Below are 23,149 nucleotides of genomic sequence, written 5' to 3' on the forward strand. Positions count from 1 at the left end.
CACAGTGTGACTCACCGGGATGTCGAAAGTGAGCGGCACCTCGTCCATGTTAGTGATGTGGCTGGGCTGGATGTATTTGTCGGCGATGTGTTTGCTGCAGTAGGAGTCCTGGTCCGGATGGAAAAATGGCACCGTTTCATGAAACGAAAGCACCAAGACGGACCTCCTTGGAAATGTTAAATTTTCATTTCTTCTGCTAGCGTTACTGCTTTTAGTCGAATGGTGACCGTCGAAACGCTTCTGCCACTCGTTCTTTGCTCAATGATCCACTGCTCGAGTCTTTCCTCCAACTCGGGCCACCTCCAACTCTCCCACAACCCTGATGAGGATAAGCGAGAATGGATCGACGGAAAATTGGCATTCCCAAAAAGAACACAAATCAAACACACTGCTCTCAGGCACATCTGTTTATTTAAAGACTTGTTCAATCTTTATTATGGAAAGGTATGACTTGTCTTGAAAGGTATACTTGAAAGGTATCAGAATCAGAATCAGAATCAGAATACTTTATTAATCCCGAGGGAAATTAGGGTTACAGCAGGCAGCACGCTAATGGTGCATGCGCACTTACAAAGGAACCTTCTGACCATCACATTGGGGAGACATGTCAGAAAGGTAGGCTGATAGGAAAAAACAACGAAAATACACTACATGAGGTAAGAGGAGGAGGAAAAAAAACTCCACTCAGAGTTTTTTCCAGTTTTATCCAGTATGACTATCAAATGTATTCAATAACCCTTTAGCAACAAACAGCTATACTTTTCTTTTTCTTTTTTTTCATGAACAAGTTACAGGGGATTATGACTGCACTTTGAATTTTGCATTGTATTTTCTATTATTTTGGAGGCAAAATGTATATAAGATTACTAGTGATAAAGTCAGATATAGATAAAGTTAGTATATAGTGGTATTTATTTTGAAGGGGGGGGCAATTACCATCACTTATTCAATTTTATAACACAGGTCTATGGTTAGATGATTTGCAACTGATAAAGACAGAAATGAAAACATGAAAAAGAAATTACCATCCTTTAAAAAAAACAATTGTCTTCTTTTTGTGTAATTTCTCTATCATTTTATATTCTTCTTCTCCTGGATGTGCTCCTGTTTTAAATTTTTTGTTTTTGAAGATTTCAAAGTAATGGCTCCAGCTTCCCCCGCTGTCTGCTCCAAACCCAAAGATAGTGACCTGGGGAAAAAAAATTGAAGTAAAGATTTAATGTATTGTTTCCACTAGGAGCATTCTATTTATTTGTTTATTCATTCATTCTTTTATATATTAACTAATAGCATTCTTAAAAGACATCATTATCTCCATGTCCTATTGAGGACATGAAGAATCTGTCTCTTAGTAGCTTGTTTAAGTTATACCACAAAGCTGACTGAGGAGTTAATGAAAATCAGCCCATAGAGCACTTTATACATAAATGCTGTGATGACAGGGATTCTGCAAAATGAATAGGGATGGGTAGTATCTTCACTGACAGTTTTAGCGTTAATGAGAGCACTCACTGGAGTGAAGGTTCTTCTAACAGTACAACAACCCTAAGCATGCAACCAAGATAACAAAAAAGTGACTTCTTGACCACTCTGTAAATGTCCTTGAGTGGTACAGCCAGATTCCAGACTGGAACATAACTGATAATCATTGATAATTACTTGTCAGTCCTGGGATCCCCTAAGTGCCATGTTTCTGGGTCCTTTTGACCCAGGCTTTTGTTTTCTTTTTTTTCTTTTTTTTTGGTTGGGGGGGGGGGGGCGTTGTGCATTTTTGGTCATTCTGTATTATTTTTGAGTTCACTTGTATTCTATGGTTCCTAGCTTATTCTGTTCAGTATGGTTTATTAGATCTCCCCTTGTGTCTTTGTCCTCTGTCTCACCTGAATGTCTGTGTTTATACAATGTGAGCCTTGTGTCTTGTTTCCCCTCCATGTGTTTTATTCCTTCATATTTCCCTAGTCCATCATTTTTGTTCTCTCTCTCCCTCGCTCCCTCTCGGTTGCCTCTCCTCCATACTTTGATAGTCTCCCGTCAGTGTGCGTTATTTTGTGTTTGCTCTTCCCCTGTCTCTTTATGGTTATTCATGTCAGCTGTGCTTTACATGTGTTTTCACTTCCCTCATGATCCGTCTGTGTATTTATGTCCGCATCTCCCTCAGTTCCGTGTCCTCATAGCTTTGTGACTCTCCCTGTGTTTCCCTGTGTGAATGATTATTAGAATTCCCCAGTTTAGTTCTGTACAATTTTTCCTTTTTCCAGCAATAAATCCGTGTTTTTTGAGTTCACTTCCTGCTTCTGGGAGTCTGCTTTTGGGTCCTATTCCTGCCTGCACACAGCGAGTTCATGACACTGAGGCCACTTGCCCACTTTGTTGTGTTGCCTTCACCCACCAGATCTTCTCAAGGTCCAACATGTTGTGTCCATCTTGCCGATGTACTCATGGATCTTTTGTTTCATCCTAGTCAGTGGTTGTGACACTCAATAGACCTTGGTCACCTTCCCTTCTTAGGACAATGTCTCAGGTGGCTGAGTTGCAGCTTTTCCAGTGGCCTCTTCATGGTTCCTATTTGCCTGTTGAAGTCCCTGGTACTTGTGGCTATCCTCAGTGTCTACAATGTTCTGGTAGTGCAATTCCCTTGGTTCTGAGTAGTTTCTTTCTCTTTATTACCATCTGACAACAGTTCTTCCGTCTGAATGACATTCCAATGTCATTGTTGTACATCCAAGAGAATTGATGTCACTCCTGGCATACATGTAACACCTGTCTCATGTAGCTGTGAGTGGGGCCTGGGTCTCAAAGGTGTAATTTGCTTTTGATATTGTCTTGTTCATGCTTATAACCCAAAATATAAATCAACAAGCAACGAGACAAGCATATCAATTGAAATGCACTTCACTTTAGTGAGTGATTCCCAGTAGAAAGAAAAAAACGAAATAAAGTAAAAACATTTGAGTTTAGTGGTAAATTAATATGTAGAACTGATAAAGTGGTGTTCACTACATTTCATTCACTATGATCAGGGGCGCACATAAGTGGTCCGCAGGTGCGCATGCGCTGTCAAAATAAAAGACGTGCACCAGATAAGAAGTTGCAACGCGCGCTTGCGTACATATAAAAAGCACTGTTTTTGTTTGCTAGAGTGGGATTTTCACGGCATATTCTGCACTACTTCTCTGTGCGTTCATCATTTGTTTGAAGCCAGCTCACCTCCTGCAACCACTTTTCCAAGAATACGTGCTTCTTTTGCGGGTTCAGACTCCTTCTGACATTTCTTTGGAAGTGGAGGAACACCAAAGTAATTGCTTAAAGGAGCTTGCTTCTTCGACATCTTTAAGTGTTCTAAACAAATGTCTGTCCTCCTCCAGAAAATCTTATGTACGCAAATGCGCGGGTAGCCCACGCACACTCAGTCCCAGACGTTCTTAAAAATAAAACCCTTGTTGCAGGCCTAAATCATGGCTGGGGTGCACTGTGGCCACTTCACTTATAAACAACCAATAAAATAAAAGGCGCATGCCACATCGATATTCAGAGCTTCAGACAATTCAAAGGGACAGATGGGAAAAAAGGGCATCAAGGCTACCAGCAGGGTTCAGCCACGACACACAAAACCCACAGTCACACTAAATTCAAAACTCAAATCAGCAGAAGAGACCATATGAGCTTTGCTTCCATCACACTGGTAAAACGTCTGTCTCCTCCTCCTCTTGGTAGGTTACAACAGCTCCACATATGAGGTACTTTCAACCATGAAAGTAACAGCATGTTGCTAGTTTACAGACTCAAATGTCCACTCGATAGCAGTAGCTTATCTCTCCTCCCTCTCTCACACACAGTAGACCCCACAGCCCACGCCAAATCCCACCCCTTTACCTAAAACTCTTATGGATTGGCTGGGGGCACACGAGCTTTATTACATGCCTATAAAATTAAACAATATAATAAAGGACACTTCAAAATGTAAATAAGAAGGCAGTGAGTCTAAACAATACACATCACATACGTTAAACACGTGCATTCCAAACTTTTCCACTTAAAGGGTAAATGATATAAATTTTAAATAGTTTCTCTCTACATTTTAACTATTTGTCATGGTCCTGGGTCAGTGACCCAACGCTTATGATGATGATTATTATTTTTTGAGTTCTGTGTTATTTTTGGTCTGCCTTTGAGTCTGTGTCTCTGTCTGTCTATGGTGTCACCCCATCTGTTTGTGAATCTGTCTGTTTAGTTCAATGTCTTGTCTGGTTCCATGTTTCTGAGTTTCCTGTTTTATTGTGAAGGTCTGTGTCATATGTGAGTGTGCTCAGTTTACGTTTCCCCTGCCTCGTCAGCTGTGATTTCTCCCAGGTGTGTTCCCCTCCTGTCTCTCATCCCTTGATTACTGCCATCTGTGTATTTAAGCCCTGTGTTTCTCTGTGTTAGTGTCGCGTCGTACCCTCAACTAGCTGTGTGTTCTGCTTCTATGTTCCTAGTGTTTGGTCTTCTGCTCCAGTTTAGTGTTTCTTTCCAGTGTTTCAGTCCTTGGTTCCTCTGTTCTGACTTTTGGTTTTCTTTTGGTGAGTTTAGTTTGTACGAGGTTTTTCTCAGCAATAAAGCTGCGCTTTAAGTTTCACTTCCGTGTCTGAGTTCTGCATTTTGGGTCCACCACTCCTGCTTGCCTGCCACACAGCGATTCATGACACTATTAATATGCTTTTTAAAATTTAAGAACATAATGACCTGAGATCGCTTTTTCAGTAATCAAAATAAACAATTTGTTTTGGCAAAGGCTACATACAGCTTGATGTCATCCAGATTGAGTTGTTGAATAACAGTTGCACTATTCTGTAGTTGGTTTCCATAGCCAGGCTTGTTAATGAACTGGCTAAGGGGATTCGAGCTTATGCAGAACAGCAGTGGGGACAGAGCATCTCGTTGGTAAATGGCACATTTGATAAAACTTGTGCAACTGGCTTGAAGTTTGCCTGTATTGTTGTTCACTACATCTCTATTTAATACACTCAGTACAGTTTTCACAATTTCTGTTGCTGGGATCTTAGCTCCACTAGCCACTGAACATTGTTGTTATAGGTTGCATCCTTCTCTCATATACACTTCCACTTTTGTTAAATCTTCAGCCTTGGTGGGGCTGTTGTCATATTGGCAAGTGGTACATATATATATATATATATATATATATATATATATATATATATATATATAACACCCAGCACGCCCCTGCGGGCGGTTTATCCTTCAAGCTCGGGTCCTCTACCAGAGGCCTGGGAGCTTGAGGGTCCTGCGCAGTATCTTAGCTGTTCCCAGGACTGCGCTCTTCTGGACAGAGATCTCCGATGTTGTTCCCGGGATCTGCTGGAGCCACTCGCCTAGCTTGGGAGTCACCGCACCTAGTGCCCCGATTACCACGGGGACCACTGTTACCTTCACCCTCCACATCCTCTCGAGCTCTTCTCTGAGCCCTTGGTATTTCTCCAGCTTCTCGTGTTCCTTCTTCCTGATATTGCTGTCATTCGGAACCGCTACATCGATCACTACGGCCGTCTTCTTCTGTTTGTCTACCACCACTATGTCCGGTTGGTTAGCCACCACCATTTTGTCCGTCTGTATCTGGAAGTCCCACAGGATCTTAGCTCGGTCATTCTCCACCACCCTTGGGGGCATCTCCCATTTTGACCTCGGGACTTCCAGTTTATACTTAGCACAGATGTTCCTGTACACTATGCCGGCCACTTGGTTATGGCGTTCCATGTATGCCTTGCCTGCTAGCATCTTGCACCCTGCTGTTATGTGCTGGATTGTCTCTGGGGCATCTTTACACAGCCTGCACCTGGGGTCTTGCCTGGTGTGATAGACCCCAGCCTCTATGGATCTTGTGCTCAGAGCTTGTTCTTGTGCTGCCATGATTAGTGCCTTTGTGCTGTCTTTCAGTCCAGCTTTGTCCAGCCACTGGTAGGATTTCTGGATATCAGCCACCTCCTCTATCTGCCGGTGGTACACACACACACACACACACACACACACACACACACACACACACACACACACATATATATATATATATATATATATATATATATATATATATATATATATATATATATATATATATATATATATCATGGCCTAAACCAATCATGAAGGCGCTGCTTAGAGTAGCTAAACGTGCCACTAAAGCACCGCAGCACCGACTCCGTGCTGCTGCTGTTCGATCAGTTTATCTGTCACGCACGTGTCTCTGCACAGATGTGCAGAAAAGGGAAATGGCGTTGGGAATTCCCACAATAATCCAATAGCGCACATCGACGCTTGCACATTCAACATGCCAATGTTCCGCCATGAAAATCCTAGGTCGCATTGGTGCGACCAGCCGTTCAAGTAAAAAAAAAAAAAAAAAATTCTCTGCAACTCTGAAAGTCTCTGTGTGGTCAACAACAGACACACATTACGCCAATGTCGTCGTCTAAACCAATTAGAGATAGTCAAGGGCAGAACCTCTTAGATGTCCATGCCCAAGGTAAAATGTTCAGATATTGAAATGTTCAGTTCGAAGCATTTGAGGTACTTCTAATTTTGACTTCCTTTTTACTTTATATATCTTGAGATATTTTAAGTTTAAATTTCCGCTCAATGAAGCACTTTAAGCACAATTTAGCTGTATGCTAAAAGACAACCCCACACCATAATGTTCCGACATCCAAACTTCACAGTTGATATGATGTTTTTGGGTGATATGCAGTAACATTTGACCTCCAAACATGGTGTGTATTATGGCATCGAAAAAGTTTAATTCTGGTCTTATCTGACCAGACTATATTCCCCTTGTCATGGTTCTGGATCATTGGATCCAGTATTTTGAGTTTATGGTGTTTTTCCAAATTCTTTTTTGTTGTAATGTTTTAGTTTTATATTATTTAGTATTGAGTTAGTCTTCGTATTGCTGCTATGTTTAGTTATATTTCGGTTTCCATGTTGTCTTTTCGATGTGTCTTGTCTCCCCTTCCTGTTTACATGTTTCTCTTCCCGTGTTTTGTTACGTTTTCCTTTTTCTGTCATGTGCGTTCATGTATGCTGCTGCTCTCTCTCCTTCGCCTTCTCTCTCTCTCACTCCTTCTCTGTCTCATCATCCATAATAGTTTCTGTGTTTCCCTTTTTGTCTCCTCCCTTTGTTTCCCCAGTCTGTCTCGTTCCCCTGTGGATTCCTTCTTCCCAGCCTGTGTTTAGCCATTAATTCTTAGTCTCTGTCTTAGTGTTCCCTGTTTTACTTTGACGGTGTTGCATCCTTTGTTAGTGTGTTCAGTTTTGTTTCCTCCTGTCTTGTCATTATTATATTTATTTTCCCCAGCTGTGGTCCCCATGTGTTTCCTCTTCCCTAGTCATCCTCTTGTGTATGTTGTAAGCTGTCATTCATTCATTGTCAAGTTGTTCATTTGTTTCATGCAATGTCCCAGGTATCTATGTTCAGGTTTCATGTTTAAAATTCCAGTGTTCTAGTATTTAGTTTGTCCAGTTTAGTTTTATTCTTATCCATTTTTTAATCTTCTTACTCTATTTATATTTATATTGTATCCCGTTCTTATTTATTTTATCATTTTACCGTGTATATAGCCTATTGTGGCATATCTCCAGTGTTTCCTCGGAGGGGGCTCTCTGCACTGGGGCTGTGATCGACCGTGGCTGCTGGGTCTCTGGGGGTCCTCTCAGCCTGGCTGGGGGGCTCCTTTGCCTCCCTTCTGCTGTGTGCCCAGCCTGGAGGCTGTGGTCCCGGTGCAGATGGCTCCCTGTTATAGTGTTTCCTCACTTGGCTCATGTGAACCCTGCCCAATTTTTACTCTTTAAGTGTGCGCGCGTGTGTGTGTGTGTGGGGGGGGGGGGATATGTGTGTATGGTCTGTGAAGGTTCTCAGTCATCCAGGTCATCGTAGTCAAAGGAGCTTGCAAAGAAAAGCATCTGGACTTCTTTAAGTTACTTGAAGACGTTTCACCTCTCATCCGAGAAGCTTCTTCAGTTCTAAGGTCAAATGGTGGAGAGTCCCAGATATAAACCTAGTGGGAGTGACCCCCCACAGAGGGACAAAAGGACCCCCTGATGATCCTCTAATCGCCTGAGCCAAGGTGTGAAACTGGGTGTGGGTCCCAATCAGCCAGAGTTTCGGGTGTGTTCATTGTGAAACCTGGCCCCACCTTATCATGCGAATTCCTGAGGTCAGATGGCCCAGGATGTGAGTGGGCGTTAAGGCGTCTGGGAAGGGATCTCAAAACTGGATTATAGATGGCAGAGAGTTGGTGTCGTAAACCCCCGCCTCTGTTCAAAGATGGTCGCTCACAGTGGACATAGATGGCTTCTTTCACTCCTCTTTCAAACCATCTGTCCTCTCTGTCCAAAATGTGAACATTGGCATCCTCGAAAGAGTGTCCTTTATCCTTAAGATGCAGATGGACTGCTGAGTCTTGTCCTGTGGAGGTGGCTCTTCTGTGTTGTGCCATGCGCTTGTGAAGTGGCTGTTTGGTCTCTCCAATGTAGAGGTCTGGGCATTCCTCGCTGCACTGTACAGCATACACCACATTGTTAAGTCTGTGTTTTGGCATTTTGTCTTTCGGGTGAACCAGTTTCTGCCTGAGCGTGTTGCTGGGTCTGAAATACACTGGGATGTCATGCTTGGAGAAAACTCTCCTGAGTTTTTCTGATACACCGGCTACATAGGGGATGACAATGTTGTTGCGTCTGTCCTTCTTATCCTCCCTCGCTGGTGTCTGGTCTTCTTTTCTGTGCCTCTTTGCTGACTTTAAGAACGCCCATTTAGGATAGCCGCACGTTTTGGGACTCTCCACCATTTGACCTTAGAACTGAAGAAGCTTCTCGGATGAGAGGTGAAACGTCTTCAAGTAACTTAAAGAAGTCCAGATGCTTTTCTTTGCAAGCTCCTTTGATATGTGTGTATTCACATCATTTATGTTAATGAGAGTGTGGGGAGTGAGTTGGAGGGTGGGGTGGGCTGCTTTTAACTATGTAAAGCACTTTGTGCTACATTTTTTGTATGAAAAGTGCTTTAAAAAATAAAGATTGATTGATTGATTGTGTGACACGTTGGTAATGGGACACCTTTTTTATAGTTTACGAGTTGGAACTGAACCAGCTGATTTTAATTTGCACTAAGTGGCAGGATTTACAGTTACTGATAGATTTTAGCTGGTATCATGACTTAATGATTTTTTTTTTAATAGAGCTGGCAGAATTTCAAGAAAATTTTTTCACTTTGTCATTATATTGTGCATATTGTGTGTGAAATTCTGAAAAATGAGTTTGGAACAATAACAAATGAAGGGCTGTGATACTTCCCAAACAGCCTGTATATTTTGGTATGAAAATAATGTTTTAATGTTTAGATTGAGTTAATGTTAATTTTCAATGTTTAAGTGATCATCATACTTGTTACTTTAGCAGACCTAGTGCCTACAGATTATATTCAGACATTTAAATATATTCAGCCAACTGTTAGATTTTAAATAAAATATTTTAGTAGAACTGAAAAAATATATACATCAAACATAAACTAAGGAAATTTCTGAATGTAGTAACCCTTGATTTTTAAATGTCAACTTAATTTTATTTATATAATACATTTAAATGGTAAATGGCCTGTATTTGTATAGCGCTTTACTAGTCCCTAAGGGCCCCAAAGCGCTTTACATATTCAGTCATCCACCCATTCACGCACACATTCACACACTGGTGATGGCAAGCTACATTGTAGCTACAGCCACCCTGGGGCGCACTTACAGAGGCGAGGCTGCCGGACACTGGTGGACTCTGACCCCCACCAGTAGGCAACGGGTGAAGTGTCTTCCCCAATGACACAAGATCGCCCATTTAAACAAAACCTGACACAAAAATTGTTTTTCAGGCAAACAAACACATTCAGCTCAAAAATCATGTTACACTGTTCTTGCCAAGTTAAAACTAATTGTTGAATCTGGTTGACTCCAACACTGGCCCTGTATTTAGCATTGAATCAATACCAAGTGTAGTGGCGGCACTCCATCTCTATTTCACTCTTCTGTACCACCTTTAGGAGTCAGTCTGGCAACATGCATTTGAAACGCGAGCAAGTCCAGGTACTTTTCTTGCAAAAAAGATGTTTATTGAAACTTTTAATTTACATGGCAAGACTCGGTCAAAAAACTGTGTTGCTTCCAGCTTATCCGACTCCCCAACTACGTAATTACAGTGTGCCGGAAGCCCAAAATACTAAAAAGTGCATTAGAATGTCGCACTTTTATATTCTATACCTTTAACAAAACAGTTTTTTGAAATTAACTAGAAATTATATTCTTAATATCAAACGTATAATGTATATTTCTCATCTAATCATTTTACCAGTACCAATAAAATTAACCTTTAACACTAGAATTACTGAGCCTCTTTTTTTTCCTGGTACAAGTCCCTACTACTAGATCTATTAGCCCTGCGCAAATTTGCGTAAATCCCCTGAACCTACCGGTAAGACCTCCTAGAATTACTGACTTTTTTATTTTCTGGTGGATGTCCTGAGGTGTTAATCACCCCTGCTGAAATTTTCACAGGTCATCAGCTCGATTCTCCTCCTGTTTTTGTTGTGCAAACCACCCATTATCTTTGAGGCCTGGAAGATTTGCATTTGTTCACTCAGAGTAGCTCAGATCCAAGGTAAGAGAAAAATCTGTGTTACAACCCTACAATGGAGCTGAAGGCCTCTCAGCAGAGTACTAGGAGGTGTTAGGTTCAGGGAATTTACGCAAATTTGCGCAGGGTTAGTAAAAATTCAAATTTTTTATTTGTCACACACACACAACCATACACAGTATGACATGGGGGTGAAATGCATGTATATGTATGTATGCATGAAATAAATGTAGTAGCTCCATTGTTCTCCTGCTTTTGTTGTGCAAAACACCCTCCCCCAACCAGGAGAGATTTGTGTATGTGTAGGAGTGGCATTGCTTGACTACAGCACAGTACTGTGCATAAAAGCAGACCGACCAGGAGGGAGAATCATTTCTTCTTCGCATTTCTGAGAACGCACATCAGGATGGCCTCCGTATCACTGCCATGCAGGAATAACCTATCGGCGCAACATCCTTGGGCCTTGCTTCAGGAAATGGACGAAGCAGATTCTGATGGAGGAGAGGTTTCATTTGTCCAGCAGGCCACTGATACCTCCTCAGAAGAATCTGAAAAGGAGACGGAAGAACCCAACATGCCTCCTCGGAAGAGGCCCCCCTGGTACTGGGAAGCCCTGTCTGAGCCAGACGGCAAAAGAAGGCACTGCGTGGGTAGAGGAGGACAATGGAATGCCCAGTACAGGAGCAAATCGCTCGTGCTTCACTGCGCAAGCTGGACCCACAGAGTCTGCTAAGGTTTGTCATTGCCATATTACATATGATATTTATATAAACCCATTTAGAGTGAGGTTCATGTAAATTTACCATTCTCTATTTGTTTATCTTCCAACAGCGTGAAATTACATGTGTGCTCCAAAGCTTCCTTTGCCTGTTAGACGTGGGAATGCTGCACACCATCAGAGAGTGTACGGTATACCGTACACTCTCTGTAGCAACCGTCTGGCCTCACGGTAACCTTTGTACACAACTGCGAATTAGCTCCTGTGGTTCGCCAGCAGTGAACTGTTCCAAAAAATACAGCTTATCTTGATCGTTATCAGTCTTTTGCTCTACTGCTTGTTCGAAGGCTCTTATGAAGGCCTTATACTGTAGTGCATCACCTTTAAAAACAGGAATGTCCTTTGATGGCAACTGAGCCAGCTGCTGCTGTTTCACAAGTAACTCAGTGATTACATTCTGTTTCTGCATGACTGACAATACATCATCACTTCTGTTAACGTGACCATTAAGCCCATGAGTGGAGACTGGATGTGGTACCTGTGAGTTTTGCACTTGTGAATTAGCGTGACTACTCACATCATCTTGTTGTGGGAGCATTATGCCAACTCTTTCCTTTTTAACTCCTCGACCTTGGGATCTTTGTATTGACACATAACTGCTCAGACCATCTTCAGATCTTTCACATTCTTTGAGCACCTTTAATTTTGCTTGACTTTCTGCTAATGCAGTCTCCAACTCTAACTCTTCTTTTTCCGCTTTGACTCTTGCTGTTTCAAACTCAAGATGTTGCCTAATCCTGGCCAACTCTAACTCAGGTTCTTGCTTTTTCTTCAATGCTGCGGCTCTTTCCAGCAAGGCTGCGTGTTCTGCCTCCTGTTTAGCACGAGTGGAGGAAACTCTAGATGTTGTAGATGCTTGGCTGACTTGAGACCCACGCGAGCTATGAACTGCATCCTTTCTAGCTCCAACCTGTGATGCGCTGTCATCTGGGTTAACAGCTTCCTCCAAGCCAACTGTAACGTGCTCCTGCTGCTCAGCTTCATTTGGAATCATATGCTTATGATCCTCTGCTATCCATTTCTTTGTTGTTTTCATAAACTCTCTTATTGATGCCATTTTGGGCTCAAACCAATTGTCCTGGTCAAATATTTTTTCTTCTTCAGACAAAAGGCTCATAACCTGGTTATTGTGACTTTGAAACTCATTCAGAGCCTATGCAAAGTTACTTTCCACCCTTTCTTTCAAATTTTGAAGGTTCTGAGCATCACTCATCATTATCTTTATCTCCTTTATTTTGCCTGTGATTGTTCCTAATGTTCGTCTTCTTAAAGCAATACATCTTTGTAATTTTTCTTCCAAAGCCTTCTCTGTTAACTTACATGTTCTTCCCACCTCTCTTTCATCTGCCATCTTATAAGTTGCAGGGGTTTATTGGCTCAAGTTGCATGCACTATTTGTCTTCTGCTTAGAATTTTTAATAGACATAGTGTAAACCAGCTTCATAACATGCCAAAAACTCCACATTGACTGTATCTGTCACGGTTTTGGGTCCGTTGGACCCGGTATTTTGAGTTTATTATGTTTTGGTTTAATTTTGCATCATGGATTGTTTTCTTGTTCTCTTGTTGTGGTTGTGATTATTATTATTACAGTTTCATGTTTCTGTTATCCATGTTTTAGGAATTGTGGTTTCATGTATAGTTCAGTTCCATGTGTCATTTTCTGTCTCTCTGTGTTGAGTCCGTGTCTCTGAGTTGTGATTCATGTTTCCTGTTTTATTGTGAAAGCCTTAACTAGAAATTATATTCTTAACATCAAACATGTATATTTCTCCTCTAATCATTTTACCAGTACTAATAAAATTAACCTTTAATTGGCTCTTACATCAGGTATGGCATTTTTACACATTGCTATCCAAGAGTTATGTAAAACTACTTTCAGCTGTTCTGTTGACACAAGCGGGTAGGCTCTACATGTTCGATTTGGCAATACTTTTAACACTTGATATCCTTCATGGTACCACCTTTAAACACAACCCATGTGTCTTTAGCTAGAGTAGTTGCTGCCTTTGGTTTGCAGGTAAATGTGTCAACCATCAGATGTCCACTCTTCTTGACTCTTCTTGAAATAACCATAGATTTCTGTTTTAGTCATGTAGTCATCTAAGGCAGACTTTTCTCAACTTTGCTGGTAAATCAGTGTTTCTCAGTGTTTAACTACCACCACTGTCAGTCAGATGCATAATGTACAAATTGTTTAAAGTGAACATACCTCATCACACATCACTAGGCTGAGAACCACAGCAAGAAAGCCAGTGGATGGATAAGCACCCTTCTTTCCCAGCCATACTTGATGAACATATTTCATGAAAGCCGGATGGAGGATCCAGATCTATTATGAATCAGACATAGCCTTAAATCTGAGTTTTATGAACTATTACTTTCTGAAATGAATTCACAAAATACTTTACATTAGCACGACTGTAGCTAAAAGAAGCCAGTATTTGTTTTTGGTGGTATGGCTTTGACTATTGACCTGCATGACCTTCCAGGCACATAAATGCCAAGTATGAGAGATTGGGAAAACCATAACAATACCTAATACAGAGCAGAGTAAACAGTAAATACTGCAACAAAGAAAAAGCTGAGGTGCAGGTGACTTGTGAAATGGCTTGCACATCTGTAGCAATACTGGATATGCTAAATCAGGTTAATAGTAAAACCTACTGTATATGAGATTATCCAGTTCAGTGTGTAAAATCAGCTGACTTTGTTTCCTGCCTGAATTAATGGTAGCTTATATGCCAGTTTTGTTCATGTAAACCTAAAATACTCACCAAATCTTTGTTAGCTATCTTCTTTAAGTTTGGAGCACCATTTTCCCTGTTAAAAAGATGAAATGAACTGATTACATAAATAAATGCTAATAATTACCTAAGACTAGCACATCACAACAAAAGATTAAGTTGTTCATATAACAATTCATATAACTTTCTGCACTTTTTGCTGTTTAAAAAAAGAAAGGCTGACCTCTGATGGGTTGTCTCAAAAACTGTTTTGTTTAATTTGGTTGTTCTAACAACAAAACAAAAAAAAACTATACTGCATTTTTCCGTACAATTAGCTAAAACTATGTTGCAAACCAGTTAAAATCTGATATTCAGAGCAAAACAGTTGCAATACAATTTCTGGCAACATAGGTTTTAAGACAGTAGCCCTTTTAGCCTACCCTCGATTTAAGTCCTTCATGAGCCACAAAAAGTCATGTGTTTTGAAAGGAAAAAACAAGAGATGAGTGGTATTGTCCAGTCTAGTAGAACTCTCTGGATACATGACATGATGAGTTGTTTTGGTTCCAACATCTGTTTCATAGCCTTTGGTACGCCCCCGATTGATTCTAAATAATACAGAAGGATACATATTTAGCACACATTTTTGCATTTTAGATACATGAATATACATAGACTTATATTATATTGTGGCGAGCTCAGACAAGGAGGAGACGGAGGTATCGTTTGGTCTTGCTTCCCGTGAGCTAGCCAGGGAGCACAGCCGTTTATTCACATTTTCAGAAGAACACTGCCGCTAGCTAACTGCTCAGCGCGGCAACAACAACAACAACACAGGGCGCCCTCTGACCCCCGAAGGACACACCGTCGCAGCGAGAGGGCGTCACCTGTCACTATGGCAACATAAACAAAACATAACTGTACAAACAGAACCCCGAACAGCCCTGACCCGCTACATAGCCCCCACCTAAGGGGTCAGTCGTCCCCGACGACCCCATCACCCCACACAAAGTCCTGCAAATGTCCAGGTGCCTTCTTTTGGCCATGCGGTGCCACCATCATCTCCTGCTGGAGTGAGCGGTCGGTACGGTGAGAGCCTGTCCCGGTGCAACACCACCATGCGCCCCGGGCCCGGCATGCGGATACGGTACACCACGTCTGTTAGCCGCTCCACAACCTCTGCCGGCCCTTGCCAGTGACTGCAGAGTTTGGGGGACACTCCTCTCTTGCGAACTGGGCAGTACACCCAAACCTTGTCGCCAGGCATGAAACCCCCCCTCGGCACTTGGTGTCGTAGGCTCTTTTCTGTCGTACTCCGGCGCTGGCCTAGGCCTGGCGGGTGTAGTCATGAACCACCTGCAGCCGCTCCCTGAGCCTCCTGTAGTAGTCCATCTCTGGCCCACCATCAATCTCCGGCTCGGGGGGGGACCCGAACACCAGATCCACAGGCGTCCGGAGCTCCCGTCCAAATATCAGAGCGGCAGGTGTACACTAGCTGGACTCCTGCACCGCAGTCCGATACGACCAAAGGACCAGGGGCAGATGTCGGTCCCAATCTCGCTGGTGGCGGCTGGTGAGAATGGCGAGCTGGGTGGCCAGTGTGCGGTTGAAGCACTCAACCAAGCCATCGCTTTGTGGGTGGAGCGGTGTGGTTCTCGTTTTCTCCACCCCCAGTCGCCGGCAGATCTCCCCGAAGACCTTCGATTCAAAGTTATGCCCCTGGTCACTGTGGAGCTCAGCCGGGACCCCAAAACGGGTGAACATCTCCTCCACCAGCTTCTCGGCCGTCGTCGTTGCGCTCTGGTCCGGCACCGCGTAGGCCTCTGGCCACTTCGTGAAATAGTCCATAGCCACCAACACATACCGGTTCCCTGACTCTGTGACGGGGAAAGGCCCTAGGACGTCCACTCCCACTCTTTCCATTGGAGCCTGTTAAATTATAATATTATTTTATGCCATGTTATACCCCTAATTAAAGATTGTGAATTATTATGTAGTTTTAGTTTGCAGTATTCTCCTGAATTAGAAGAAGCGGATAACTATTGCATTAGTTAAACTGATTTGCATTACATTAGACTGCTGATTTATTGTGGATGAATGATATTGTTTTATGATGTTATAAGAAATACTGTTTGCAGAAAGTCATCGCCTTATTTGTCTGATTAGAAGAGAACAGAGCATGCTGGAGTTTTCTGCCCCATCTCAGCAGGAGCAGATAAACAGGGAGCCAAGGTCGTAACCTAGGCGCCGTGTGAGAGAAAAGCATGTGAATGTTTAGGCTTTTATGATAAGGTGGGGGCACCAGAGGCTATAAGAGTTTGATTAATGCTCCACCATTTTGAGATCTGAGGCTGTCTGCATACAGTGTCCATCTCCCACGTGTGTGACTATTAAAATCATCGTTTGACTTAACCCGGCCGGACCAGTGTTGTTATTGTGGTTTTTTCTCTTGTCTCCATCCCCAATGTTTGAACTCGTAACAGGCCCCCACCAGGTACTGCTGAAGGGGGGCAGTGGAGCGTTGAGTTGGGCCCTTCTGTGCCGTGCAGGTGTCACAGCAGTGCACATGAAGTTCCACATCCCGTCGACAGCCAGGCCAGTAGAACCGTCCCCTGAGGCGGCGGAGAGTTTTGGCGTTCCCATAGTGTCCTGCCCCCACCGAGCCGTGGACCAGCTCAAGCACCTGTGACCGCAGCGACCGAGGCACCAACAGCTGCAGGAGATCTCTGCCCTGACCGGGGGCCCGCCATCTCCGGTACAGGAGGCCGTCGTGGGTCTCCAGATTGTTGTGCTGAGAGTAGTAGGCTTTCACCTCGGGCTCCGGTCCCGACACCCCCGTCCAGGCGGGGCGTTGCGCCGCCTCCAGCCAGGCCCCCACCTGAACCAACGTCGCGTCGGCCTCCTGCTCCCGCTTCAGCTGCTGCGTTGTCAATGGGAGCCACCCCCCTCATCCGGCTGTGGCCTGAGCAGTAACCACCCCCAGCACCTCCTGGGCCCGCTCTTCCTGTCGCAGGCAGTAGCGGCACTCGACGGCTACGCAGGGCCGTCTGGAGAGGGCATCAGCTTTGCCATGCTGTCGACCTGGCCGATGCTGGATCTCGAAGTCATAGCCCTGAAGGAACTCCAGCCAGCGGGCCACCTGCCGTTCTGGGTGTTTGAAATTCAGGAGCCAAGTCAGAGATGCATGGTCAGTGCGCAGGAGGAACCGGCAGCCATGCAGATATGGCTGGAAGTGCCGCACCGCTAGCACTACGGCCAGCAGCTCCCGCCGGGTCACGCAGTAGTTCCTCTCGGCTCGCCCCAAGGCCCGACTGAAGTACGCCACCACCCGTTCTCCAGCCTCGTCCTGCTGGGAAAGGACCCCCGACCCCTGCATTGCTAGCATCAGTGTCCACAATGAAAGGTTGCTGGGCGTCGGGGTAGGCCAGGACTGGGGCTCTGGTGAGGGCCTCCTTCAGCTGTGCAAAAGCCGCAGCACAGGCATCCCCCCAGCCAAACAGCTGTCCCTTGTCAGTCAAGTGGTGGAGGGGGTTGGCCATTGTCGCGAACCCTTTGATGAACCGACGGTAGTAGGAGGCTAGGCCCAGGAAGCTCCGCAGTTCTTGGACGTTCGAGGGAGTCGGCCAGTCCCTGACAGCAGCCACTTTTGCGGGGTCAGTGGCGACACCTCGAGCGCTGATCACATGGCCCAAGAACGTGTTCTCTCTCGCCAACAGGCGGCATTTTGCGGGGTTGAGCCGCAGCCCAGATCGTCAGATGGCACTCAAGACCTCGCTCAGGTGAGACAGTGCACTGTCGAAGTCACCACCGTGCACCAACAGGTCATCCAGGTACACAACGCAGCGGCTACGAGGGATATCCACGAGCACCCTCTCCATCAGCCTCTCAAACGTCGCTGGCGCATTGCAGAGCCCAAATGGCATGACCCTGAACTGCCACAGCCCCTGTCCAATGGTGAATGCCGTCTTAGGCCTTGCGTCGGGGGCTAGCTCCACCTGCCAGTAACCGCTGCGTAGGTCGAGGGAGCTGAACCAACTGGAGCCGGTAACGTAATCTAGGGCCTCGTCGATCCGTGGCAGCGGGTACGAGTCCTTCTTGGTGACTGCATTGAGACGGCGAAAGTCCACGCAGAACCTCGGGCTGCCATCCTTCTTCCCCACCAGAACCACGGGTGCCGCCCATGGGCTATTGGATGGCTCGATTACCCCAGTCGCAGCCATCTCACGGATCTTCTCTTCCGCTACCTGCTGTTTCGAGAGGGGCAGCCGGTGTGGGCGCAGACGGATCCGAAATCTGCTGAGCGGCAGCTGCGAGACGCCTGTCTCGTCTGGTCCCCGCTCCCTGCTTTTGACCGCGCTGGAGAGCAAAAGTCTCTGCGCCAAGAGTAATAGCCAGCTTTGCGGTGTCGACGCAGGCCCCCCAGTGGCTCAGCAAATCCAGGCCAATGATGCGCTGGTCTTGAATGTCGGCGAGCCAGAAGTCGTGCACCAGCTCTAGACCCTTCACTCGGATCCGCAACGGTTTCTTCCCCCGCATAACAGTTTTCTCCCCCGTCACTGTCATCAGCTGGGTGTCTGTGGGCAACCAACCCTTCACCAGTGGCCCGGATGTTTCAGGGAGCACGCCAGGTCGTATCAGGGAAATGGTAGACCCTGTGTCCACCAGGGCCTGGCATGGCTGGTCCTCAACACAGCAGCTCAGGTAGAGTCCGTTGAGGTGCCCAACTCGGCCCACCACTGTGCATCGTCCTTGGAGGGGGGCAGGAAGATGGAGCAGTGGTCCCCTCGCTACACCGCTCCCTCCTCGTTTTCCTGAGGCTGCATAGTTCCGGTCTTCGGGGCTGGTGCTGGGCAGTCACGCGCCACGTAGCCAGGCTCATCGCACCGGTAGCAGCGGTCGGTTGGTCGACGAGGACGCCTCCGGGGCACCGAGGGTTGCAGCTGGGACATCTCGGCGACCTCCCCGTCGCAGTCTGCGGCTCTGATTTGGGGGTAGTTTGGGGAGGGCGCCTGCTGGTTAGGTCGCGAGGTGAGCACCGGCTCGGCCCTTTCAGCCTCACGAAGCGCCTCACGGAGGGTCTGAGGCATGGCCAGGCGGACGTGTTGGCGTAGTCGCTCTGGGAAAAGTCCTCGCAAAAAAGCATGCAGGCTAAGCTCACGGGCCGCTGCTGGAAACTCCGGGTAGCCACGACGAGCATACAGCAACACGTCTGCTGCAAAGGTGCCCAGGCTCTCTCCGGTTGGTTAGCTGCTCTCTGCTCTGATCAGTGGAGTGCCGCTGCCCGAATCGCCTCTCGAGTGCCGCGGTGAGGGCCCAGAGCTCATGCTGCTCTGCCGGGGCTAGGTCAAGGAGTATCTGCAGTGCTTCTCCCTCTAATGCTAGCGCTAGGTGTGTAGCAGTCTCCTCTTCGCTCCAGCCACTATGTCTGGCGGCTAGCCGCACTTGTGAGAGGTAGGGCTCTAACGGGGTTAGCCCGTTGTATTTCGGTACCTTAACTGGGGTGGTAGGCATAACTGCTCGCGGTTGGGGGCTCGGCGTGTGGGTCGACAGAGGTAGCCCATGAAGCATTGCACTAGCATCTGTCGCGATGGGCCGCCACCGCGGTGTGCTCGCACCATCGGAACCCGTCGGAGGACTTAGATGGCCGCTCACATCCTCTCTCTTCCATCGCCAGTTTACCAAGCAGGGAATGTTGTCCTCGACGGCTTGCTCCAGCCTCTGAATGTCTCTCTCCATTACGGCGAGGGTGAGCCATCCCACTTCTGACACCAATGTGGCGAGCTCAGACAAGGAGGAGACGGAGGTATCGTTTGGTCTTGCTTCCCGTGAGCTATCCAGGGAGCACAGCCGTTTATTCACATTTTCAGAAGAACACTGCCGCTAGCTAACTGCTCAGCACGGCAACAACAACAACAACACAGGGCGCCCTCTGACCCCCGAAGGACACACCGTCGCAGTGAGAGGGCGTCACCTGTCACTATGGCAACATAAACAAAACATAACTGTACAAACAGAACCCCGAACAGCCCTGACCCGCTACAATATTATACTATATTATATTATATTATATTTTTTCGTCTCGCAAGAACATTGTTTACATTAGATTTTGTGTTTGTGTTAAATGATTATTACCTTATTACGGTATCATGGAAATCAATCAGAGGTCCATAATGCGATCCTCTCAAATTTCCAGAATTCCCCACCACGGCACAACTCCTGCAGTGATCAGGACGAGGTTCTCCAATATCTGCAATTGGTGTTATTGTCTGAAATAGCCTCTCTAGAGTTTTATTGTACAAAGTCAAGTTTTGAAGTCTTGCCCCCTGTAAGTTCTGACAAAGAGGAGAAAGTTATTGAAAAAAAATCAAACTTCCCCACAGAACAAAAATACTATAGGATTTCCCAATGATTACAAGTTCATGAGTCACCAGTAAGTCTGGCAAAGATCCTTTCAAACATACACTCCTCTTGATTAAGCTCACAGTTAGATCTTGTCTAAATGCCCACCCCTGTGACTTTTTCCATATCAGCATCAATATTATGATGCACCATTTACAACAACTGTGAAAGATCACTGAAGCTCAAGAGTAAAAAATGTATACTAATTTAGGCAAAAATCTTTTTAGGCCTGAAGTTTATTTCAGTACTTTCATTTGGTATTTAGAATTTTTCTGAAAAGTTTAAGACTGATCTGCAAGATACAACATCAGGATTAATCTGTAAGTTTATTCAAGCATATGAGTTATGCACATTTATGCAATGATAGATTATGAACAGTACTTACACAAACATATTTTTTTGTCTTTCAATTCAGATAGAGTCACAGTTTTACCTCAGAGCTCTAAGTTATCATTAGTGAGAACCTCAACCCCTGGGCCTGAACGCTACCCCTTTCTTGAGAGAAACAAAAAAATACTCATTGCTATATTAAGCCATTTCTTTTGACAGAAGTTATATCCAGAAACACTCCATAAAAGGTTGCAGACCAAAACAATTACCTTACTGATTGTCTTACTGATGAGTGGGAATTCACTCACATGCTATTTTGCCCCATTTAGTAAATCTGGCCCTTTAAAGAAAATGCCAACAATCCAGTTTTATGCGTAGGGAGGCGCTTTCATATTGTGATATTGCGACTTTCACTAAAGGAACTAAAAAGGTTTTCCAGAACTTGTCATTGCCAGTAAATGATAAGGATTTTACCATTCTTCAGGTAGAAATACAGGAGGATGAAGAGTGCAGTATATTTAAAAAAAAAAAAAAAAAGATAGTACAAGGTGCTTTAAATTTGTGTAGTTTGTTTACTTAAACAATAGAGGAATATTTGTGCTTTTTTTTTGGATGGAGGTAGACCATGTCATTTAACAGCAGCAATATGTTGTTAAATGTCATGACATACTTGAATAATAATAATACCTTTAACATCACCACAGAAGCCAAAAAAGTGATATGTTGATATGTTGTTTTTTATTATTTACCTTCCACCAGAGGAAGTCTTTCTCTGAAGGTATATGTTTCTGTGACAGAAAGGGTTCAGGAGCTTCACTGATGATGTCATTAAACCAAGGATCACTGTCTCTTAGACATTTCTGACAGCCACAAAGACTCGGCTCGCGATGACAGAAGGTATATCCAGAAAAACTCCATAAAAGATTGGAGACCAAAACAATTGCTGTGATACTCAGTAGCGGGAAAATGCTAACTCTGGATCTTCCCCATTTGAAATACATATTGGCAGAGTTCCAATCTGAGAACAAATACATGTATGAATGTGAAAAATAGGACTAAGCCTTTAGAATACAGTAATAGAAACAATAACTCTTTACTTATAAATATTTATAGTTTGCAGCATATTAAGAGCATTGCACTGGAATGCACAAAATCGGATAAGCATAAAAAGTTGGTTTGTGTCCTCTTATATTCATGGCATTTGAACAGATAGCATTTACCAGCATAAATCACCTCCCACATTATTAGTTCATGTAAGTAACAAGATCTGTTGTTTGAAGTTGAATAAAACAGTATGACACCCAACAGAATGGAAAACACAGTACAAAATATTTCTAGATCTTGGTCAGATTCTGCATTTGCATGAACTGTTTATCTCATTGTTTTCTCTGCTTACCTCTGTTGCTGTTGAAAAACTCCTGTTCAGTTAAACTTTCATTGTGGTTCTGGTGCTGATTAACCTAAAATGAAGTAACATAGCAACAAAAACAACACAATGATTAAAAAGCAAAACAACTCAAAATGGCACTCATTAAAATTATCCCATTTGCTTCTGAAGAATTTGACTACACAATATGAGGCCACTCTATTTGAGGCAGAACAAGATAAATTGCTAAACTGTTTGAAAAAATAGGAAAAAAAGAAATCTGGGAAATGCATACTAAATAAATGCAAACACACTTCAGAGGTTCGCTACAGATTAGTGTGAGATAAGACAGAGTGTAAATTTAATGCATCTTACCAAAAACACATCAAAAAACCAGGAATATGAGTCAAGAAGAACTTGTAGGATATATCTATTAAGCTATCCATGTAGCTATCAAGTAATGAGCAACTGCTCAGTGGGAGAGGGAGGGAGGGAGGGAGGGAGTGGTTGTTGACTATGTGCAAATAACTATAGAGGTTGTGTCTGACTTGTGCATTGCCACACAGAGAAGTTGTGGCACTAAATTGTATTTTATTATGACAACCCACAAAACCGACACACATGCAAACACATAGATATACATAAATACCTTTAAATATATATTCTATCCGGTTGTTCAGTGATGACGCGACAAATCCTACTTCCGGGTCTAAAGTAGTGTGCGTTTAATATGGCTTTTAGAATAGAATAGAGAATAGCCTTTATTGTCATTGTACAGAGTACAACGAAATTGGAGTGCCACTCCCTTGGTGCAAGTTTCAATAATAAATATAAATGTAAAATATAAAAAGTACAAAAAAAAACAATCATAAGTACTCAAACAAT

The 23,149-nt window shown here is 44.3% G+C and overlaps 1 protein-coding gene across 1 annotated transcript; it reads right to left on the reverse strand.

Moving 5' to 3' along the window:
- Nucleotides 1-392: 392 nt before the first annotated feature.
- LOC146683620 (CMP-N-acetylneuraminate-beta-galactosamide-alpha-2,3-sialyltransferase 1-like) lies at nt 393-22,712 on the reverse strand. The gene is made up of 8 exons (XM_085446258.1): nt 22,640-22,712; nt 22,295-22,358; nt 21,648-21,916; nt 20,302-20,501; nt 14,610-14,777; nt 14,218-14,263; nt 13,653-13,772; nt 393-1,189 (listed from the first exon to the last, which is right to left on the reverse strand). Exons 3-8 carry the CDS (start codon nt 21,897-21,899, stop codon nt 1,022-1,024), a joined length of 954 nt encoding a protein of 317 aa, XP_085302384.1. The 5' UTR covers nt 21,900-21,916; nt 22,295-22,358; nt 22,640-22,712; the 3' UTR covers nt 393-1,021.
- Nucleotides 22,713-23,149: the final 437 nt, after the last annotated feature.

Source organism: Copadichromis virginalis, linkage group LG22 (assembly GCF_057382275.1).
Source record: "Copadichromis virginalis isolate Kocher_CV1m ecotype Utaka linkage group LG22, C_Virginalis_male_GT1.1, whole genome shotgun sequence".
Lineage (NCBI taxonomy): Eukaryota > Metazoa > Chordata > Actinopteri > Cichliformes > Cichlidae > Copadichromis > Copadichromis virginalis.

Bases quoted from the DNA above. Each gene is read 5' to 3' on its own strand.
- LOC146683620 (XM_085446258.1), bottom strand. From the start codon at position 21,899: ATGTATTTCAAATGGGGAAGATCCAGAGTTAGCATTTTCCCGCTACTG. The intron at 14,778-20,301 runs GTAATAATCATT...TGTATTATTTAG, and splicing joins TTCCATGATACCGTAATAAG to AATCAATCGGGGGCGTACCA. The intron at 13,773-14,217 runs GTGAGTATTTTA...GATTCATAATAG, and splicing joins AGATAGCTAACAAAGATTTG to ATCTGGATCCTCCATCCGGC.